The sequence below is a fragment of the Callithrix jacchus genome, chromosome 14, assembly GCF_049354715.1.
Source record: "Callithrix jacchus isolate 240 chromosome 14, calJac240_pri, whole genome shotgun sequence".
In the NCBI taxonomy this organism is placed as follows: domain Eukaryota; kingdom Metazoa; phylum Chordata; class Mammalia; order Primates; family Cebidae; genus Callithrix; species Callithrix jacchus.
Genome location: NC_133515.1, coordinates 16,197,770 through 16,219,847, shown reverse-complemented (window position 1 = coordinate 16,219,847; position 22,078 = coordinate 16,197,770). Strand labels below are relative to the sequence as shown.

The following is a 22,078-nucleotide window of genomic DNA, read 5'->3' as shown; positions in this document are numbered from 1 at the left end:
TGCCAGCCTAAGGTGTTGGTAGAAATTGAAAAAACAACTGTTTCAGCTGATAGTGGTAACTGGCACTCAGTACAGCCACTGGGCCTGTGCTTCAGTCTTAGAACACTGAGGCGATCAGGTATGTAGCTCTCCTTTCCCTGTCTCGCTGCAACCTAGCCAGTGGTTGGCCTGGGCAGTGAATGATGGGGCAGGAACAGCAGACATATGGGCGCAGTGAGAAGTGGGAGCCCCAGGTCCTCACTGCCCTCAGATGCCCAGAAAGTGCACATTTGTTCTGTAATGGATCAAACATTAGATACATATACACTGTAAACGCCCACTAATTCAGAGTTTCTGATAGAAACATTTAACTTTTCCATCCATGGCAAAGGCAGTGTGTGAAATTAATAATTAAACAAGATCATCTAGAGAAGGCTTTCGTGATTCAAATATGCACTTCCCTGATTGCATATTTGAAAACAGGCTTTTCTGGATTACAACAGTAATACATGTTTATTGTAGTAAAAATAGGAGCATTAAAAAATACATAGAAGAAAATGAACATAGAGATGAAAATGAACGGGAGGAATGATTGTTTTAAACAGTGTCAGTCTGTTTCTCTTTCCAGGCCATTAGCTAATAACCATTAACTGGGAACTAAGTTGTATTTAGTTTTTCACTAAAACAGATGTTTTTCAGTAAAACGGATTGGGAGTGTAGGTGCGGGGTCACTCAGTAAGAACATGTCTGTGTCTTCTTTTCCCAAAATAGAGATCTTTCTTGTATTTCTCTCTAGCTATCAAATATTCATTGACATTTAAATCTCTTGAGTGATAAATTTGCACAGTATATTATGTGAAAAAGATTAGAAAAGCATATTTGTAACATAATCACATTTTGAAAATATACATTCAACTGGGAAAAAATTTATATAAGCACACTTTTTTTCTCCTTGCGCTGTTAATCTAGCTGGTTTTTTACCAAAACATTAATGCTGGTGGCCTTTCAGTGGCAAGATCTGGGACAGCTTTGACTCTCTTTGGTGTAGCTCTGTGTAGTCTCCCAATTGGTTTATAATGAGCACATTATGGAATCAGAACAAAAAGCCATTTCCATTTTGGAATGGAAAGCAGAACTTTACTGACACGCTTTGCATGCAGGGCACTGGAAATGCAAAGTGGACACGTGGACCATGCTGGGGAGCACGCCTGACGTCCTCTTCTCTCTGTTCCAGGGAGGCCTGGAAGTATGAGTGGCCAGAATCTTCAACACCTTTAGGCCCCGCATGCACATGAATGATGGGCGGGTGGTGAGCAACTTCATCCTGCAGGTGCTCCACGGGGAGCTGCTCACGGTAGGTGCTGGCTTCGGCACAGGGAACACCTTGCAAACCAAATTGGAGTCTGCCCACAATGGATGAGGGATGAGTGCATCTCTGCTTGGGGAATGACACTTCTGAAGCTGCCATGTAGTGTTGGTGTGCATATTTTCTGCCCTCCACTAAGGGGAAGACAGGCATGGGGACAGAACCCAGACGAGTAGCTGCTGCACCTAACTCGAGTCACCTTGCCCTCCATGGCCACTGGGGTCCCTGCCCATGCCTCCTGGTCTGCCTGCCTGTGCCAGCTGGCCTCTGAAGACCTTCTCTGACATATTTTTGGCCTGCTGGCTGTAGCCAGGGATGTGCCTATACTCAGTGTTTTTGGGGGTGCCAAGAAGCCTTGACAGGTAGGGTGGGGATGTGAGCCATATCTGCTCAAGTTGGGCTGTCACCTTGACAATGGTGGCAGGCTCTCAGTGCTGTCCTCCACTGGCTACCCTCAATCCAGGGAACCTTCTGGAGCCAGCAGAGGTCCCAGTGACCTTTGGTCAGTGGTTCAAGTGTGTGGCAGGGATGTCTGTGCTGACACTAACTGCTTGGCACCCTCGGATGTCATCTCGGGTCAGGGCGGGCTGCTCATTCCATACCTGTCCCCATAGCCCTTTGGCCTCCCTAGGGAGGAGTGCCCCAGGCCTGCCTGGTGAGAGGCTCTGCCTGCATCTTTGGTTTTGCTAATCCTCCCTCCCACCTGCTCCTCTCTCACCACTCCTCTTTGTGGTCATCTGCCCAGGCCGCTTTGCTCTTCTGATCCATAGCCTCCTAGAGCCCTTTCCAGCATGGTGTTTGGTGGGACTCAAGAGTCAATAAGCATCCTGTTGCTCTGAAAATCCTGCAAGATGGTTTATTATCAATTGAGTATGTACCAGGGAGAAAAGTTACAGCTATGTGTATATCTGTGTAGTACATATGCACCCACCCATTGATCAGTTGATCACGTTAGCTCACTCTTCTCCTATGATATGCAGGTGACATTATTCCCCTCCTTTTTCAGGTGAGGATGCTGGAGCACAGAGGTTATATGAGTTGCCCAGGCTTAGGTGGCCACACAGTGGTAGCCTGATTTTGAACCCAGAGCCCCCGCTCTTCATAAGCATTCTTCATGGTGTGTATGTCTCCTTGTCTGTGTTAGCTGCTCCACTACCAGTGTAGAACCAAAAGCTCAGCCTGTAACACAGTGAGATGACTCCCCAGGGGCAGCTACACTGTATAGCTGAGTTTTGCCAAAGGCATTCCAGGGGAGAGGTGAGTTTAGACCCCAGCTCTAGGCTCTCAACAGCCCATGCCAACTCTCCTGCCTCCCCCTGTCATTAAGTGGTATCTTGCTGATGCCTTTGGATGGAGGCTCTGTGACCACACATGGCTGTTCTCCTTCCTTCATGCACAGATCTACCAGCACATCCTAATGGTCTTGGATTGCCTAGGTAGGTCCATTCTCTAGTCCCTGGTCTACACTGCCGCCATCCCACCACTATTTGTTACCATAGCCTTGGAGCCACTCTCATTCCCCCTGTCCTGTGTACTCTCACCCCCACAGCTGGAGGGAGCCTTATAAAGAGAGGTCAGAAGCTCGAGTGGCTCTGCAGCCCCAGCAGAGCACGGGACACGGCCTTCTTGCCTCCGTGCCCTCCCTCAGGCCAGGCTTCCTCGTGCACTTGCTCCTGCCTGTCCCAGGAGCATCTTGCTTTTCTTCTGGGCATTCTTCTCATTCATTCTTTTTCTATATAAGAGAAACTTCTTGACGCTTCTCTGCATCATGGTACCAGGCTGGTTACCATAACCATGTTAATTGTCTTCACTGCCCTTGCAACCAACTGAAATATGAGTTTTCCAGCCCCCAATCCCTGTTAGTACAGTGTATGCACTTCAAAACCAGGAACTTTGTTTCATTCATTGTTGTGTTCCTGGCTCCCAGAAAGAAGACCCCCAGGCACATGGGTGGCAGGAGAGAGATGCTGGGTGGACTAATAATTGGGTTTGTAGTGGCCACTTTCCTTTACAGTAAGTGAAAGTAGTGAAACTGTCATCCCATGTTCCCCTCTTGTTGCTACTTGGGGTTCCGAGGAGCTCATGCCGTGCCGTGCGAACAAGCTCAGTCCACCTGCTCAACTGAGAATTCCACATCTGGGGACAGCCTGGTGCCTTTTTAGCCAGTGTGTTCAGATAATCCCTCAAGCTGTGAGATGAGCGCTGCTTTGTTTGCAGAATAAACTGTGAAAGCCTCCAAGAAGGAGCTTGATTTAGTGCCTCCTTGACAGCAGCCAGGGCCCCCGCTGTCCCCTAGCCGCCCTCCCCAAGAATGCATGCATTGTTGTTAGAGGTGATAACTCATGTGTTGCCTTCACCACTGAGCAAGCTTTTGTGCCAGAGATGGAAGGGAGAAGATCTCTGGAGCATCCATGACTGCAGTTAATTCAGAATGTGGCAGACTTTGGTCTCTGTAGGCGCCTTCTGGTGGCAGGAGGCAGAAGTCCCAAGGGAGGCCTTTCAGAATGTGTTTTGTTTTCTTTGTCACACAGCATTCTATTTCCCAGCAAGAATTTGATAGTCTCTAACTTCATTCTTTTCTGTCCAATTGAGATATCATCCTTTGCTCTTGTCAGATGGCTCTGTGGAGCGGTCTGGAGAGACACTCGCAGGCCTGCCTCTTCATTTCCAAGAAGTCACTTCCGAAATGAAGACCTTTTCCAGGGTGGCCGGGAATAGCTCAGTGTCTTTTCCTCCCTTTCCAGGCTGGGTGCGTGTGATTGCTTACCTTGCAGCTGTGTTTTTGAGCAGATTGCTCATGCATGTCTTAGCATCTCACTCACTGCTGTACCAGATTCCTGTGATGAGGACTCACGGAGCATGTCGCTAGGTAAGTGCATCATACATCAAAGCTGTATTTTAAGTGGAATCATGTAGAAGTTCAGCAAATTTTGCATCTCAGTTTAGAAAATAGACGAGTATGGTTCAGGTAGAGCTAGTGTCGTAAGTTTATTTTTGAAGAGGCTTTGGCTCACAGTTGAGTTATAGTATGCAGATTCACAGGAGGGGTTCATTCTGCTTTCTACCCCATATGATTTATCCCAGGTTACAGAGGGGAAAACAACTTCACCAAGAGGAATTTGCCCAGGACAGTTCAGACGTGGCAGAATTGGGGCTTGAATCCAGTTCTATGTCATTTTTTAAAGCCTTGCTATTCTTCCAAAGGGAAATTTTGTAAAAACTATACTTCTAAGACCAATTCAAAACTAGTATGATGTTTAGCCGTTTTACCGATACTGTGGTGTGTTAAGTGATCCTTACATTGGGCCTTCGTTTGTGGCAGGAAGCCTCGGGATCTGTTAAACAGTTATTCAGTGGTGTTGGTTAAAGTATGGTGGGAAGACTTTATTCAGGACCATCATGACAGGAATACAGATCACTGCAATGGGATTTCACAGGAGGAAGAGAGACTGGGATCAACTCCAAATACAGCACAGGCAAGCAGAATTCATAGCCAAGGAGCAGGGAGGACGTGGGTGAATGGAAATTCATTAAGGGAAGCATCAGGGATAAGGAGGATTCTAGCTAAATCAACCTAACAGGATTCTTGCTGAAGACAGGCCAGGGTGATGTGGGGGGTAAGGAATGTCAGTTATCGAGGGTGAACAGATGTCGAAGGTAAGGGTTTCTTGCTAAACTGACTTAACAAGGTTCTTGTTAAAACAACAAGAACATTTTGCAAGGAAGCTCACAAATGGGCCTAGGAGAAGGTACAGGAGCCTGAATGAAGTTCAGCCAAGCAAAGAATCTGTCTTACATCTTAAACACATAGAGCACTAGAACACAGTTGGGGACATTGCCAAGTGGTCATCAGAGAGCTCCTTGCTGCCCCTCACCCCCGGCTGGTCCTCTCCCCTGTCGGTGACTCTTTGATCATCATGCTGCTTTGACCTGCACACAGCCCTTTGTTCCCCGGCCCCCAGTAGCAGCCTTCACTCTTGCATGAATCTCCCTGCATCCCTCCTATTGTGTGAAATGAAGATGGAGGGACCAAATCCCACACTGTCTTCTGTAAGGAGAACAATGAGGAGGCTGAGGGAGCTCTGCTGATGCCAGCTGTCCACACCAGATCCCTGGGATACTCATACCCTGGATTTTGCTGCACACCCAATTTGTTACAAGTCCCTGCAGGCCTTATCATGGAGTAGGGGAGATGGAGGGCCTCAGCCCACACTGTAAGGGCTGTACACAGGGTGCATTCTAGAGCCCACGGAAGACAGATGTTTTTGGATGGGGTATAATTACGTAGCGTCTTCTCTCTTGCACACGCACTCCTTTCTTTTACTTTACATTTTTACATTAGCACACACAGTGAATATTACACACATGAATTATAAGTCCCCATATTGCAAAGTACTAGGAGGCTAGTTTAAACCAAAGTATAGATGATGGATGTGATGTGCCATAGAAACTGAAATCCGGCAGGACTGTTAAAGATACCAGGAAGGAAGGGTTCCAGGCCCCACTCACATTGCAGCTTAGCCTGATGCACACAATGGAGCATACATACCTTCAAGATTGTATCAGCAAGGCCTGTGGGGGTGTGCAGTGGGCGTCCCATGACATCCACACCTTTCCACTGCAGCCCAGGCAGAAGCACCTCCTCCTGTCTTGGGGACTATTTCCTTAAGGCCCAGTTGCTTTGTGGACATCAGGTGAGACCTCAGGGTGGGTGCTGCTGAGGGGCTTGTGTCATCAGACCTGAAGGGAGTAGAGCTTACCTGGTGACCTTGGTGCGTCCAGATGAACCTTGTGTTGGTGCTGGCTGGGTGGGGAGCTGCCCCTGGTGAGTCATGCAGGAAAATGCATCCAGTCATAACTCTCTCCCTCCAGTGCGCTTTGAATGAGGCAACAGTGGGAAGTACCCAGCAGACTGCAGGTTGTTTCAGGAGCCTTTTTTTTACTTCCCAGGCTGCAGCCCTAAGGTTCCCTTTGGGCTTAAGTGACATTCAAGCTGCTGAGTGTCTCCATCATAAGAAGTCCCTTGTAGTTTGGTAGAGTGGGTGCTTGGCGTGGTTCTTCACATTCTGACTCTGGCAGCCTGGATTAACCCGTCTGGGTCTGGGGACTCACCCAGCATGCAGTGCCCTGGATTTTGTTCCCTCCAGGGCTTGGGGTCAGCATGTTTGGGTGGAATCAAAAGCTGCCTCTGCATGTTTCCATGGCTCCTCTCTGAGAGACCACGGCTCTGATGTGCAAGCCTGGGCTCTATATCACTGAAGACTGGCTTCAGCCAGCTTGTTGAAGGCCATTGCCACACTGCACAGAGGTGGGATTTCTATGAATGTGGCTGGAATGCACCAGCAGACCGGTGAGCCCACCATCACAGTGACCCTGACTGAGTGTGGTGGGAAGGCGCAAAACAAGTAGCAGAGATGCGTCTGTGTGCTTAGCTTTGAGGGCAGAGCGCCGGATGCAGCAGAGGCAATGGGCAGGCAGCAGCACAGCCCCAAACCCACCTGTGGAGGAGCACCTGTGATGCAGGACTTGCCTAAATCCGGTCCTCACTAAGGCAAGATTGGAGAATGGTCTGGTGCCAGTCTGAGAGCCACAGTTTGGGGGTGCAAAAACTGCATGCAGTTCTGAACTTACGAACACAATAGGGTGGGAAAAAGAATCCTGAACTTGGAGTCAAGATAAATTTCACTCTGCTGGGTGCAGGTCACTCCAGCAGTTTGACCTTCCATCACCTCATCTCCAAAATAAGGTTGTTTAAAGAAAACAAAAAACAGAGTTATACCTATAGCACTAGAGTGGAGGGGAGTTTCCAGGCTGACAGAGCTGGCCGGGAGTGGACTTCCTTTCCTACCAAATCAGGCCCAATGCTTTCTGTCTTCCTCACATGTGTCAGAAGTATCAGCCAGCCCAGAGAATCTGGTTCAGGCAAAACTGTCAAGGAACTGCCCTGTGCTTCCAAGGGGCCCACTGCCATCTTTCCTTAATGTTACTTTACTGAGATTTGTTACAGCTGTAGTTTCTATGTTGACAGAAATTTTGATTCCTCTGTATCCCCAGCCTTTTCTCAGTGGGAGGCCTTCCCGCCAAGAACAGAACCCATGTAGTTAGAACTGATATACCTGTGAAATTGGCATATGTAAATGCTTATTAAGAAAACAGAGATAGCCTTTGAACCTGCTTTTAAAAAAGGCATTTGGGGGGGTTTAAAGCATGTGCTTTTTTCCCCTACCTGCTCCTTCCCCTTTTCCTTCTCAGAACTGGTGGGAAGAACTTCAGGGAATCCATGCTGAGTGTCTGGGGCTGTTGGGGCTATTCACAAAGCTGCGGACAGGGGCTCCTTTTTGCTGTCAGGTAGGAGGAGACCCCAGGGTTGTTATAATCAGGCTTGTTCCCAAAAGCAGTCCCTTCCTCCCAGCTGCCTGCGTTCCACCACAGGGAGGCACCCAAGCAAACAAAACCTCCAAGGTCATCTCCTCAAGTGCCTCTGTGGCCATCTCCTCCTCAGTGAGTGGCATGATCCATGGCACTCTGCAGGTTGTTCAGCAGATGCTCATCCTACACTAGTATTGCACCATGCATCATGCTGGGCTCCAGCAGGGCCACGGAGGGCTGGACACCAGTCCTTCTGGGGAGTTCACAGTTGGGAGGAGTTGGCAAAGGGCTTTCTCTGGGGACTCAGCCAGATGAAGCATCCTCAGGTGACAGCATCAGAGCTTGTCCTTAAAGGATGAGTAGCCTCTGCCAGGTGGAAAGTAGACAAGAGGGTCTTGGCCAGCAGAGCAAAGAACGCAAGCCAAACTATGGAAGTGTGGAGCAGATGCGCACTGGACAGAAAGGGGAGTGTGAGACTCCCTCCCTCCTGCCACCTTTGCTTCACTTTCGGAGTCTCCTGAATGATTCTCAACCTTGGCCTTACATTAGAATCTCCTGTAACAATACCAGCCTCAGCCCAAATATGCCAGCCTCATCCCAAAGAGTCTGTGGACCAGCCTGGGCTGCATTCCCAGCTCTGCTGTTGAGCAGTCAGAGTGGGGAACCCAAGTGAAATACACGCATTACTGTTTATGTGTAGATCTGTCACCCAGCTGGACTCTGAGGTCACAGTCCCCAGAGCCTCACATGATGCCTGACACATCATAGGACTCTAGCAGGAATGAATTCCTTCAGGCACTGTCTTTTGAGGGAAACCTTTACACATGTATTCCAGGTGCACGCTTTAGGTGTTGCTGCCACTGACTCCCTGTCAGGGCATGGTCTTGAAGTAGAGTGTGGGCTGTGGTACTAGGTGCTTTGAGTCAGCGTCACTGCCCCCTGGGATCAGTTTCAAGGTCAGTCTGTGTCCCCTGTAATTTCAAGGACACCTATCTACCCAGTTCTGGTGTGGTTTTCTCAGGGGGCCTAACTGTTGGTTTTCTTCCAGGTGTACGGATCTGGATCTCAGACAAGGGCGTTCCAGTACGTCAGGTAAGACTGTCCTGCCCGGCCCCAACCTTAGTAGTGCTTTGGCGTAGGGGTCTTGCAGACTTGACACCGAGTTCAGTGTCTTGTATATGTTAACCATTTCCACAACACGAACACTATATATTGATTCAAAATTTTTAATTTTATGATGGGAAATCTTGCTGTTCTCTGTTTAAAAGTTAAAATTTGCATTCATCTCCATGACTGTTGTGACTCATGTGCTAATCTTTTACTGCCACCTAGTGGTGAGTGGGTGAAGTTGCCCAGCTCTGAGGGTGACGGGTGACTTCAGTGCAGGCTGAGTTGAGGTGACCATATGCATCCAGCAAACCTGCGAATGCCAGAATCTGACCCATTGCAAGCATGGCTTATGGGGTGGAGGAGATAGCCCTTGTGAAGGTCACAAGGTAGATGGTGTTCCCATGTAGAATTTCGTGTTGAAACTAAATGCAGATTAAAATTATATTTTTTAATAGATTCACGGGGTGGTATTTATTGTTTTCTTGGCAGTCCTTAAAAATCCACTGTTCTGTTGTTCCATTCCATCGGTGATTGATTTTAAAGGCATTGTGGGTTCTGAGAGTAGTTAGGATAGAAGCAGTTGCATATGCCAAAGTGTCTCTACCGGTATGTGGCTATTGCACATTTTCTGAAAGTTTCTTGTGTTCTCCAGTTCTCGATTTTGAACCCATGTATTTTCACTCTTCATTGCAAAGACCCCAGTATGCCTCTCAGTCAGGAAGTGCTGTTCCTGCTGTCTTGGGGCCACCCTAGGGGCACTAGGGTGAGATGGTGGCTGTTGTGGTGCAGGTCAGGGAAGCCCCCCCAGTCCCACTTCAGCCAAAGCAACCACATCAGCTTCTGTATACCCAGGACTCTTAGGTAAGAGTAGGAGTCCCTTGGAGAAATGGAACTGGTAGTAAAATAAAATTTTAAAAAGAATCCAAAACAACCACTATAGATTTTTGCTGAAAGTATTTTTGAACTTCCATTTACTCTAAAAGAAAGCTGTGAGTAAACATTTATACAGTCAGTGTTTTTTTCCCTCCCCACCCATTAATATCGTAACCACAAGGGGCAAAAAGCCCAGAACTGTACTATAACCAATATTGTTGCCCAAATAGGCATGCGTATTCTAAAAAGCGATTTAACAGGGAAACAGCAGCTGCCCCCACTTCGGGACTGTGTTCATTTCAAAGCACTTAACATAGGCACCATGTCCCGGGGGAAACCGTCATGGCACACTTCTGTATGGGGACCAAATTGTGGGCCTCCCATGGATTGAGTATCGTCTTTCCATAGTGACTGGCTCTCATCCCATCCTCCACCCACCCAGCTGTGCCCTTTCCTGAGGAAGGCTTGCTGTCCTAGGTTATGTGGGTCTGTCTTGCGCTGCCTCACCAGTGACCCCCAGGCTTCTCCAGCCCCACACCACATGGAATATCGATGAGATGTTGTGCGGTGGAAAGGAAACCAGGCAGAGCCCACTCTTCTTCCTGCTGTGATTATCTCAAGGGCATTGCTTGCAAAATTCATTTTACATAGCCTCAGAGACTTTTCCTTTTGCTAGGGACTAAAATATTTTGAGCATTCGATGATGCCTGTGCTATGTGCTGTCCCATCTCAGGACAAAATTTGCCCAGCGTGCCTGGCCCGCTCTGATGAGCAAGGGTCTCTGCCCCGTCACTCTCTCCGTGCCTTGGTCACTGTCCCATGCCTACTTTGATTATCGTGGCTCACGTGCCTAGCTGCCATCACATGCATCGTCCTCTCCCATACCACTTGACTACTTGGAAAGAGGGCTTGAGCAGTTCACCTAGGCACATGGTTGTTAACCCTTTTAGAAAACCCCGTTTTGTAACACTTCTGCAGTATTTACTCCCCATTCTGGTGATCCTCTCTGGTTTCACATTAGTGGAATCTGAGATGACAAGGCTTCAGGGACTTTGCCACACTTGGGCAAGGGTTTCCCGACATTAAACATTTTCATTGTTGAGGACTCAGCTGAGTTCATTAATGTTCATTTGATGTTTTTCTGAGGCAATTTTTTAGGAACTGAGCATCTTTTAGTAACACACAATGTCTGGTTCCATCGTTACTGAACCAAATAACCTGCTCCCCAAACCCACGATTGCCTCAAAACAACATTGCAGGGATTCTGAGGTCTAGGTGGCCATCCGCATCGACATTTTGGCATGACTGTTTAATATTCTCATGGCCGGGTTTTGCCCTCATTTACATAATAAAGGCATGCTATATTTTCTTCAAAAGTCACTTTGTCACAATGCCACTCTTTAAGAGCTTCAGGTTAAATGAGTGTGATCTAGAAGACATACATGAGGCCAACAAACATATGAAAAAATGCTCATCATCACTGGTCATTAGAGAGATGCAAATCAAAACCACATTGAGATACCATCTCACGCCAGTTAGAATGGCGATCATTAAAAAAATCTGGAGATAACAGATGCTGGAGAGGATGTGGAGAAATAGGAACACTTTTAAACTGTTGGTGGGAGTGTAAATTAGTTCAACCATTGTGAAAGACAGTGTGGCGATTCCTCAAGGACCTAGAAATAGAAATTCCATTTGACCCAGCAATCCCATTACTGGGTATATATCCAAAGGACTATAAACCATTCTACTATAAGGACACATGCACACGAATGTTCATTGCAGCACTGTTTACACAAATGCAAAGACCTGGAACCAACCCAAATGCCCATTGATGATAGACTGGTCTGGGAAAATGTGGCACATATACACCATGGAATATTATGCAGCAGTCAAAAATGATGAGTTCATATCCTTTGTAGGGACATGGATGAATCTGGAGAACATCATTCTCAGCAAACTGACACAAGAACAGAAAATGAAACACCGCATATTCTCACTCATAGGTGGGTGATGAACAATGAGAACACATGGACACAGGCAAGGGAGTGCTACACATTGGGGTCTATTGGGGGCAATAGGGGAGGGCCAGCCGGGGGAGGGAGCTGGGGAGGGATAGCCTGGGGTGGAATGCCAAATGTGGGTGAAGGGGCAGAAGGCAGCAAAACACACTGCCATGTGTGTACCTATGCAACTATCTTTCATGTCCTGCACATGTACCCCAAAACCTAAAACGCAATAATATAAAAATTAAAATGAGTGTGATCTATGCAATTTTGACCTTAAAAGTTGCCAGTTTGTCATGTAAAAGGCACATGGCACTCCTACCCGCGCCACTGAGGATGACTGCTTGAGAGTCAGCCTTTTTCCAACTCAAATAGACCCCATCACCCAGTTTCAATATTCAGTCCTATTGTGGATGCAATGGAATGGCAGCTTTTAATGTCCTTCTATAAACATACACAGATGTGTGTCGTGAGTGCACAGTTGTAACTACTCTGCCATAGTGATGAAGTGACTTTTTGCCAGTTCATATAAAAGAGAAATCATCCAAGGTCAGCAGGGATTTGCGTTTGTGCTTGATCCTTGAGAATAGAACATTGTAAGCATGTTCATATGAAATATCCATTTGTCGTAAAGGAAAACGCAGAAATATCTTATTAACTAAATACCCTGCCCCTAAAATTTTTTTTTTTTTCCTATTGAAAGGAAAGCAAAACCTATCTGGGGTTTTCTTTTGGAAGTTTATCCTGACCCAGAGTGTCCTGCTTCTCACTGGTATTGACAGAGGAGGAGGAGGAGGGTCAGAGCTTTAAAAGTCTGCTAAGAATTATAGCTCATGAAAAATCAGCTTAGAAAAAGTGTTTGTGCTTAGCAGTGAGGTGTCATTTTTACGAAGTAACTTTGTTTTAACAGAGCCACACTTTAAATCTTCTGAAAATAAGAACCAAACCTTGGTAAGCGGAAGTTTGCTTACTTATCTTCACCTTCATGGCCCAGCTGATCACAATCCATTTGAATCATCCAAATATCCCGGATAGTTTCATATGAGGTGTTTTTTGGGGTGGTGAATTCCAGGTTGGGGGAGTAGGGAGTGACGTTTCTGTTTATTTTAACCCTCAGTATTGTTTGGCTTTATCTGTGATTTGCCAGTATGGGGATCACATACTGGAGTTCGTTCAATTCTGTGGATCTTGTTTTTAAAAGTAATCATGTAGTTTTGTACAGGTCAACTACTGGGTTCACATTAAACATGAATTTTCTTTGGAAACTTATGACATAACTCCATCTTTTTTAGTGTGTGCCTGTTTTAACTTATGCTTAGTTTTTAATTGTTAAAGGACTTCAGAAATACTGTGGCAAACTCAGCCCCATCTCTCAGTTTCCATCCTACTTAATCATCTCCACCACACCCACAAAAAGCAAATCCCAGACATCAAATATATCATTTTATCCATAAATGCTTTCACATCATAAACACCGTCTTAGTTTGTAGGATTTTATTTTGACATTCAGTTTTCCATTTGGGTTTTTATTTTCTTCTGGGGGTGGTAATTTTTCTTCTGGGAGGGCTTCTGTGGGGCGCGTGGCACTGGCATGTTCCAGCAGGCAGAGACTCACCCGCCTCCCCTTTTTTTCCAGTGATCTGGTGAACGGCCTCGTGGCTCTCATGAACAGCAACGTCAGCAGCCCAGTCAACCTGGTGAGTGTTCCTCTCCCTCCACTCTGCAGGACAGCTCAGGCTTCTGTTCATTTGTGAAACCATGAGCAGCACCAGGCTTTGCTTCATTTGCTATCAGCACACTTAAGGCATTCGTGTTTGTTGCTTGCTAAATATTCAGGAAAAAACACACACACACAAAGTAAGAGTATACAAAGAAGTAAAGCATCTGCAAGGCATGGATAGTGATATAATCAGCCCCTCCACCCTCTGAAGGGCCCAGGACTAAAAATGTGTGAAGTGTTTTTGTGGTAGTAGGTGGACATGTGTATATATCTTGTTCTCTGTTTAATGAGCAGGTCCTCGTTTAAGACCTGATTGAAGTTTTAGAAGATGGAGGTTGTTCAGAGAGAAAGTTTTCTAGTTGCTGATGAAGTCTGCCATTTAGCCGGACAGACCACCTTCATGGCTTCTTGGCTTCCCTGCGTGCTTGCCCACAGACCCAGAACCTCCCAGTTGGAGGGGTCATCCCACCTTGAGCAGTTTCAGTGCTGGTGAACTTGCCTTTGCTCAGAGCAGTTCATTCCATCTTTGGACAGTTCTGGCTGGCAGAAAGCACTTCCTTATATTGGACCAAAAATCTCTCTTTCTGCACGCCTACCCAGTGACCTCACTTCTCCACCTGGGGGCCATTCATGGCTAGTGTGATGCCTCTACTTTGTGGTAACTCTCCAAGGATTTAAAGGACATGGTCCTACCCCCCACCAAAGCCTTCTCCTCCTTGGCTGGGTTATGCTAGGATCTCTTACCCTTTCTATCACTGAGTGATTTTGTGAGCGGTTTTGTTCCATCTCATTTAAAATGTAGGGTGTCCAATGTGGACTGTCCAGCATTCAAGATGTTCTGCTTCTGTCAATGGCAGTGGACACAAGAACCCCTTAGCTCACTAGAGAGCTCCCATAACCCCACCTCGATGAAGCCTTGGGGTCATTTCAGGTGCTTCTCTCAAACTACCTCTCCAGCTTTCTACACAACAAAGAGTTGTGTAGAGTTCGAGGAACTCTAAAATGTTGGCCATGTGACCCATGTCTTGCAAACCTTGTCACTTTTGCTTATGAATGTCTTTGTAACCAACCATCTCAAGTACACTGGAAACCATGCATTTTTCCCTGGTGTGAGAGGGAGGTCTCATCACACAGGAAAGAATGGGCCCTGGAGTGCTGACTCCATCCTGGGACTGTTGCTAATTCAGAGATACAGTGTGCCTTTTTTGAAAAAGCATTCACTTAAAACAGACCAGAACGTGCCTTGCACTGTAAGCCTCACTTTGCCTGCAGCATTTTCCCGTGTAAGCTGGAGAGGTGGGAGCCGCCCCTTCTCTCTGTTTTGCTATAGGCCCTTTAGCAGCAGCGGTGTTGTCTGTGACTTCCCTGGGCAGCCAGGCTCTTCTCTGAAGATACCATCTTTGTGGAGGGCCTTTGCACAGGGTCAGTCCTAAAATTGGAATCGTGTGTCTGCCAGGAGCCCCAGTAACAGCAGAATTACTTTTCTTCCAAATTCCCATCGCTCTACCTTGCTATTCAGTCCCCTCTGTGCTCAGTGAGTTCCAGGGTCTGTCCCTTCACATTTACCATCTAACTTCAGACCTGGGTATGAAGAGGCTTTAGGATATAGATTTATCAGACTTTATGATGGTCTCTTATGTTTGGGGGCAGTGGCGGCAGATTAAGAGTAACAGGTGCTCTGATGTGTGATGGAAGGGAGAAAAAGAGCAAGTGGTTTTCCTTAAAGTCCCCACACATATTCTCACTTCACGAACTGCATCGAGTTTGTCCTCTGGCTTGCCCAGGACACTCGCCTGTGAGCATACTCATTTCTGCCTTAATGAGAACAGATGTGAGATGGCAAGTTCTTCATCGCTGACATCGTTAACACAGCACACCCAGAGGGAAATAGATGGTGTTAGAAGAGCTAATTCTGTAAACCCAAGCTTTTATAAAAGTGACATTGTTTTAAGTTAGATATGGAAATTGCCTGATACTCAGCGAGTGAATGTGTGCCTTCATCTGAGACTCTTGACCTAGCCAAAGCCCAGCCTTGTACACAGCAGCCTAGAAGCTGAAGGTGTGTAGATGGTGCAGTTTAGCACTGTCACGTGAGTAACTGGCATCTTGGAAGTAGAGTATCTGCTGGCACCCGGAGCTCGGCTGAAGCAGTGCAGGGAGGTGAGACTTGGCCAGCAGACAGGCATGTGGTCTGCATGGCGGGTCACTGCTTTTGTCATGATGCTTATAACCAAAACCATTTCTTCCTTAGGGGAACCCGGAAGAATACTCAATCCTAGAATTTGCTTAGTTAATTAAAAACCTTGTTGGTAAGTAGGATAAATCACTTCTTGAGTGGAATTGGCTGCGCCTGCCCTATCTGTTGATAATACCTTAACTAGAAAGTGGGTAATTAATCCAAGCTAATTGAATTGGATCAAAGCAGAACTTTTTATCAGGAACACTTGAGTGTTTTCTAATTCTTTAAGTAATGGAAAGATAAAGAAGGGCAAGAGTGGTTTTGTTCACAGTTGTCATTGTAGGTTTGCATGGAGTGGGAGGGAGGAGATTTTTTTCCAGTATTTGAGGCACAATTGTGTTAGATCATCCTACACAGGTGATGTTAGATCATCCTACACAGGTGACAGCTGTTGGATTTCCAAATTGGTCATGCATGTCAAGCACAGAATTTCAGACAGCAAGAGGCAGCAACCACCAGCTGTGTGCTTTAGGCAAGTTTGAAATTCTGTTTGCAGTTCTGGCCATCTTGGCTGCCAGCCACTGGGGGTAGTGTAGCATTGGAAGCACCCCATCAAGGTGGACTCTTAGGCCATGAGAAGGTCAGGTCTTCCAGACCAGCCCTGGATTGCAGACATAGAGTGGGTGAGCCCTTGGCCTCATCCTGGCGCTCTGAGGCGTCAGGCGCTTGGAGGATGTCTGTTGTCTGGGGTTGATCCAGAAATTGGAGTGATGACACATCCTGACTGGACTGGAGGGCTAGGCTAGGGAGGAACATTGCCACAGTGTGTCCTGAGGATCTGACCATTCGGATCCCACTTGGCTGGGTTAATTCCTGGCATCAGGCTGCCATTTACTGGCATTGGTCTAATAACTGATGGCTGGAATCCTCTCGTTGCCTCTGGCAGTAGAGGTGGTAGCTACTGCCAACCACCTCTGTCCTACTTCCAAACGTAGCCTTCAGCATCTGTGGCTCCCATAGCCACTTCGATGCACTTTCCAGCTTCCCCATCCTGAATCTGTGTTCCTCCCATGTGAGGAAGGGGCAGGCTCAGTTCACAGTTCTGTGAGAGCTACTCCTTATACCCTCACTGCCCAGAGTGAAGTGCTTGGGCCAGCGTGGCAGCATCATCAGGACGTGTGTTAGAAATTCATACTCTCACACCCTAGCCCAGCCCCCCACATCAGGGTTTGCATGTTGACAGGCTCTTCAGGTGATCTATGCATGCTGACGCATGAGAAACTCATTTGAAACCTAAGCGGGGGCGCAGCTTCCCTGCTGTGCTTCTGTGTGTAGCTTTGTGACCCAGCATCCCGAATCATCCATGGTCGTGATTCACTGCAGAGTCTGTGATGTGGCCTCAGTGACAGGGAGGCAGGGAAAGCTCCACAGGTTTTCCTCTGCCAATCTGGCCCACAGTTGCAGGTGAGGCTGTATTCTGCTGGCCAGTGGGGCCTGGGCCCAGCAAGGATGCAGAACAGGCCAGGCTTTGCTGGCCTCCAAGAGGTCCCTCCAGCTCGGTGGCTGCACATCTTGGGTCTCGGGGCTTTCTAGGCTCCGTGCACCCAGGTGTGGCCTACTTGGGGCATCCACCTCAGGGACAGCCCCATAATACATTTGTGGTCTCACACTGGGGTCAGGCTTAGCAGGGACGTCTGTACTTGTTACCTGGTATGGGTGGGCTGCCTGGGAGTGGCACTCAGGTACAGTTACTGCCTGGGGCGGTAACTCAGGCCTGTTGAGGTAGAGTAACGTACCCCCCCACCAAGCAGTTGCAGGAGTGCTCCTGTACTTGCACGTGGGAGAGTCCCTCAGGAGCCCCGGGGCTTCTTGGGAGCTGCATTTCCACTGCCTGCCCCCTATTCACATGGCAGATGAGTTTGACTTTGATGTGGATGGTAAGGCCATGCTTCCCTGTGCTTTGTGATTCTCTTACCTTTTTATTCTTTAAACATCTCAGGTAGCGGAAGTGAAATTCAGTTTCTCTCTGAAGCCCAGGATGACCCACAGAAAAGAAAACCAGACATCAGGCGCGCGCCCGTCTCGGTCGTGGAGCGGCCTCCCGTGGTCTCCTCTGCAAATGGGTTCCGTGGCCTAGCGCCCCCATCCACGCCACCTGTGATCGTGCGCCGAGGCCCTGAGGGGTCGCCGCCTGGGTTCCACTTCCAGCAACAGCTCCTGCAGTAGTACCGAGTGCCCCGTGGAAGCCATTCCCCACCCCCCAGATATCCCCAAGGCTGACCCAGGTCACTGGTGGGCCAGCTTCTTTTTCAGGAAGTCCACCCTCCCGTTCATGGCCACGGTGCTGGAGTCTGCAGAGTACCCGGAACCCCCCCAGGCCTCCCACAGCGTGACCACCTATGGCCTGGCTCAGGACACCCTGAGGAAGCAGCCTGGTGGTCAGCCCAGCACAGCCAGCGCTGGGCCGCCGTCCTGACCTGGGCTATGACCACCAGCTCCAAGCCTGCGGAGGCGCTAGGCCACCAGAGCCCCTGGGCCACCAGAGCCCCTCCCGCCCCCCGTAGACTAGGCGGCTGCAGCCAGCAGACCTCCACATCCACACAACAGACACCAAAAAGGAGTGAGGGCCCGGCTCTCCACCGCCCGGCCCGCCCCAGCCCTGAGCAGCTTTCCTGACACCTGGAACTGTGCACCTGGCACCAAGCAGAAAATAAACTCCCAGCAGCCCCCCCCCAAAAAAGAAAGAAAACCAGACATCAAAAAAGCGAAGCTAATGCTGGAGTGGTTAAGTGTGAGAAGTTAATGCTGTCTTGTGGGGAGGGGCCTCCCGTGTCCAGTGTCTGCTGTCCTGTAGGCACTGACCCTTGTCAGGTAGTTCCGGGGGAAGCAAGGCGGGCTTGGCATCCAGGCAGATAGAGGGGTTTCTCCAAGTGATAAATAGCTTCTCCTGTATTAGGAAGCTCAGAGAATGTTACCTGGGAAGCAGCTGGAAGCCCCTGCTCTGGGCTCTGGTTTTGTAAAGTCTCTGTCACACACATTCTTACACTCTCTCATATACATGCATTGTCATACAAACACTCATACACACACAGTCTCTCTCATACTCACACAGTCATACACACTGTCATACAAACACTAGGCATATATGCTCATTTTCACACATGCACACTATCATACACATTCTCATTCATACACACGTGTACAAACTCATATACACATTCACACACACACATATACAGCTGACTCCATGAACGTTGTGCCAAGGGCACTGGCAGCGCATGCCCACAACCCTGCATAGCCCTGGCTGCCTGCCTCTTGAGTGTGTGGGGCCAACTCAGGGGCGAGTGGTTCACATCAGCCCTGCAGTAGAGCCCCTGGTTGGAAGTGTGTGAGACTGAAGGGTGTGGAGGAAGGGAAACTGCATGCTTTCCTTCCTGTTGTGGTAGACTAAGACTCTGGCCTGGCCTGTGCGGGGGCGGGGCTGCCTCACTCTCCCTGGGGCTGAGCCTGAACCCCACCTGCCTCTGCTCTGTACCTGCAGCGCCCTTCCTGCCTCAGGTGACTGTATGCTCCTCCCTGCTGGAGAGCACTCACCCCCAGGGCTGTCTGTGTGCTTTAAAGACCACCTGTGTAGGGAAGTTGGCTGGGCCGGCCGCATCTATATATAGAAGCAAGCCCACCTCGTTTACTGTCTGCTCTGCCTGGCCGTTCCGTCTTTGCCCACTCTCATGTGTGCTGCTGAAACTCAGGCTCCTCTCAGGCATAACGTGTCCCTGTGTACAGCAGGAGGTGGGCTGTTGTCAAGCCTGTCACACACTGGGTGCTCAACAAACGTAGGAGCATCTTGGCATGACTGGTGGGTTGTGGTGCAATCAGAGAGGCAGGGATGTAGTGGAGAGCTCACTTTACCTTTAAGAAATGTGCATAATAAGAGCTGAGTAGGATCCTCGAATATTGAACTTTAAAAGGACATGAGAGTTCCAGCCTGATCCTTATTTCATTCTGTGATGTACAAGTCTAAGTGATCGGCCAAAAAGCTGCAGAAATTTGTTGAATGAAATTAAAATACAGTTAGACCCAGACTCCACAAAATCTAATCATCACAAGCTGTGTAAAACAAGTTACAGCAGCATAGGTAGTTTCTTGTTTTTTGAAGCTTTGTAGGGGGCTGTTGGTCCCTTTGTAAGGAGAACCTATATTTTAAACAAAATATTTTCTGAAGAGTTAAATGTGCATTCACTATGTATTAACTATTGCTTTTTATGTGAGGTGTGTTTATGCTCACTATCTTTATTTTTCTGGAATTTTGGCCTACAATATTCTAACATTCTTATAATGTGAGCCATCTACCACTGGTTTCTCTTTTAGCAGTAGTTTTAATTTATAATGCATCTTGAGGGATATGATCCAAAGAACCTTACAGGCATTCTCCATCGTAATTGTCCCAAGTGTGTGTTTAACAGCTTGTTGAGATATAATTGGCATACTGCAAACCCATATTTAGAACATACAGTTTGATAAGTTTTTGTCTGTTTTGACACCTGTGAAATCATCGCCACAGTCAAGGTGACAGACAGACCTCCCCCAGCGTTCCCCAGCACCCCTTGGCAGTGCCTCCCTTCACCTTTGCCCTGTCTGCTCTTAGCAGTTGATCTGACTTGTTTCCTGTTGGCTGCAAGGCAGCTCCCGATGAAGGTTGCTTTCTGTGGTGTGAACTGTGGTGGGTCCCCTCTCAGACTCAGCCTCTTAGGATGGTGGGGGTGCAAGTGGGCCATTATCCACTGGGCAGTGCAAAGGGTTGATGTCACGTGGGAGAATCAGGCATGTTGATCACATCCAGATCACCTTCCCAAAGCATCTTTCCTCCACTCCAAGGTGGATTTCTTCTGAAAGAATGGGGCACATGGGCATTATCCGAAAAACAATCTTGGTAGTCGATTCAAACTGGAGTAAACCTTGTACCAGCAAGAGATAGTTGGGGTCTTTTGTGGGGTGAAGCTCACTTTATGTCAGTTAGTCACCCTTGATAAGTCACAGAGCACATTCTGAAAGCAGCCCTGAAAGACCTCTGGCTTCTCTTGATGGGTGGTGATGCTGGATTCTGTCACAACCAAAACTTGGTTCTGTGCGTGTTCCTCCGAAGGCTACAAGTTGGCACTTCCTTCCTGTGATGCCCTTCTGTCAGCATGACCTTGTCTCTTTCTCGCCTTCCCTTTAAACAGGTCCCGCTGGAGGAAGGTTTAAACAAAGCAATTCACTACTTCCGTAAAGAACTCGAGTACCAGGCAAATAATCAGTACATCCCCAAACCAAAGCCTGCCAGAATAAAGAAAGGACGGACTCGCCACAACTGAACGCCTCACTTCCAGGACACGAGACTACCGTTGTACACTTGATGGGATGTATTTCTGGCTTTTTTTGTTGTTGTTTAAAGAAAGACTTTAACAGGTGTCGTGAAGAACAAACTGGAATTTCATTCTGAAGCTTTAATGAAATGGATGTGCCTAAAAGCTCCCCTCAGAAAACTGCAGATTTTGCCTTGCACTTTTTGACTCTCTCTTTTTATGTAAAATAGCGTAGATCCATCTCTGCTTATTTTCAAGTTTTTTATCTTGCTGTGAGAGCATATGTTGTGACTGTCGTTGACAGTTTTATTTACTGGTTTCTTTGTGAAGCTGAAAAGGAACATTAAACGGGATGAAAAATGGTGATTTTATTTATAAAAGTGGGTACTTAATAAATGAGTCATTATACTACACATAAAGAGAAGTCCCAGCAGTATTGTCAGGCAGGTGGTGCACCAGCATTGATTTTAGGGCAGATAAAAGAATCCTGTTTGAGAGCTTTATGTTTCTCTTTTAATTCAGAGTTTTTTCAAGGTCTACTTTTTAGTTGCAAACTTGACTTTAAAATATTTCTGTTGGTTATCGTGATCAAGGATATTTGAAATCACTACTGTGTTGTGCTGTATATTTGGGGCAGGTGGGGAGATGGGGGGGAACAAAGTTAACATATTCTTGGTTAATTATGGTTAAATATGCTATTTTAATAAAATATTGAAACTCACCAGTCATGGACTTTCAGTTTTCAAGGTTTGTATAGGACTTGTTGGATTTCTAAGGAAAATATTGGCTAATTTTAAAACAAATTCTGAAAACATCCAGGTTTGTGCACTATGTAATTTGTTATGTGGCTATTGAAAACATTTTTATGCTACTTGGGCTGAGTGTATGCATACAGTATTAACTGCCATGTGACGTTTTCAGATCTTAGCCAGCGTTAGAATCATTTTTGTGTCCTTCTTTGACAACATAGACCAGAGGAAGAAAAAAAGATGCACATTGTCTTCTCTGGAGAGATTTGTGAACTAGGCTTCTTGAGTGAAAACTTTTGAGAGCTTTTGTTTTCAGTAAGAGCCCTTTCAAGGTTTAGTGCCAGCATTTTGTTTTTCTTCTTAATAAGTTAAAGCTCCATGT

General features: G+C 47.4%; 1 protein-coding gene across 1 annotated transcript in view; it reads left to right on the top strand.

Moving 5' to 3' along the window:
• Positions 1-21,668, top strand: part of LOC100408327 (UDP-glucuronic acid decarboxylase 1) — a 97,583-nt gene extending 75,915 nt beyond the window's left edge. Inside the window, 6 exon segments of the mRNA XM_078348400.1 lie at positions 1,214-1,333; positions 8,763-8,806; positions 13,340-13,400; positions 15,675-15,732; positions 17,602-17,705; positions 20,825-21,668. Coding sequence (XP_078204526.1) covers positions 1,214-1,333; positions 8,763-8,806; positions 13,340-13,400; positions 15,675-15,732; positions 17,602-17,705; positions 20,825-20,956 — 519 coding nt within the window. The 3' untranslated portion in view covers positions 20,957-21,668.
• The last annotated feature ends 410 nt before the right edge of the window (positions 21,669-22,078 follow it).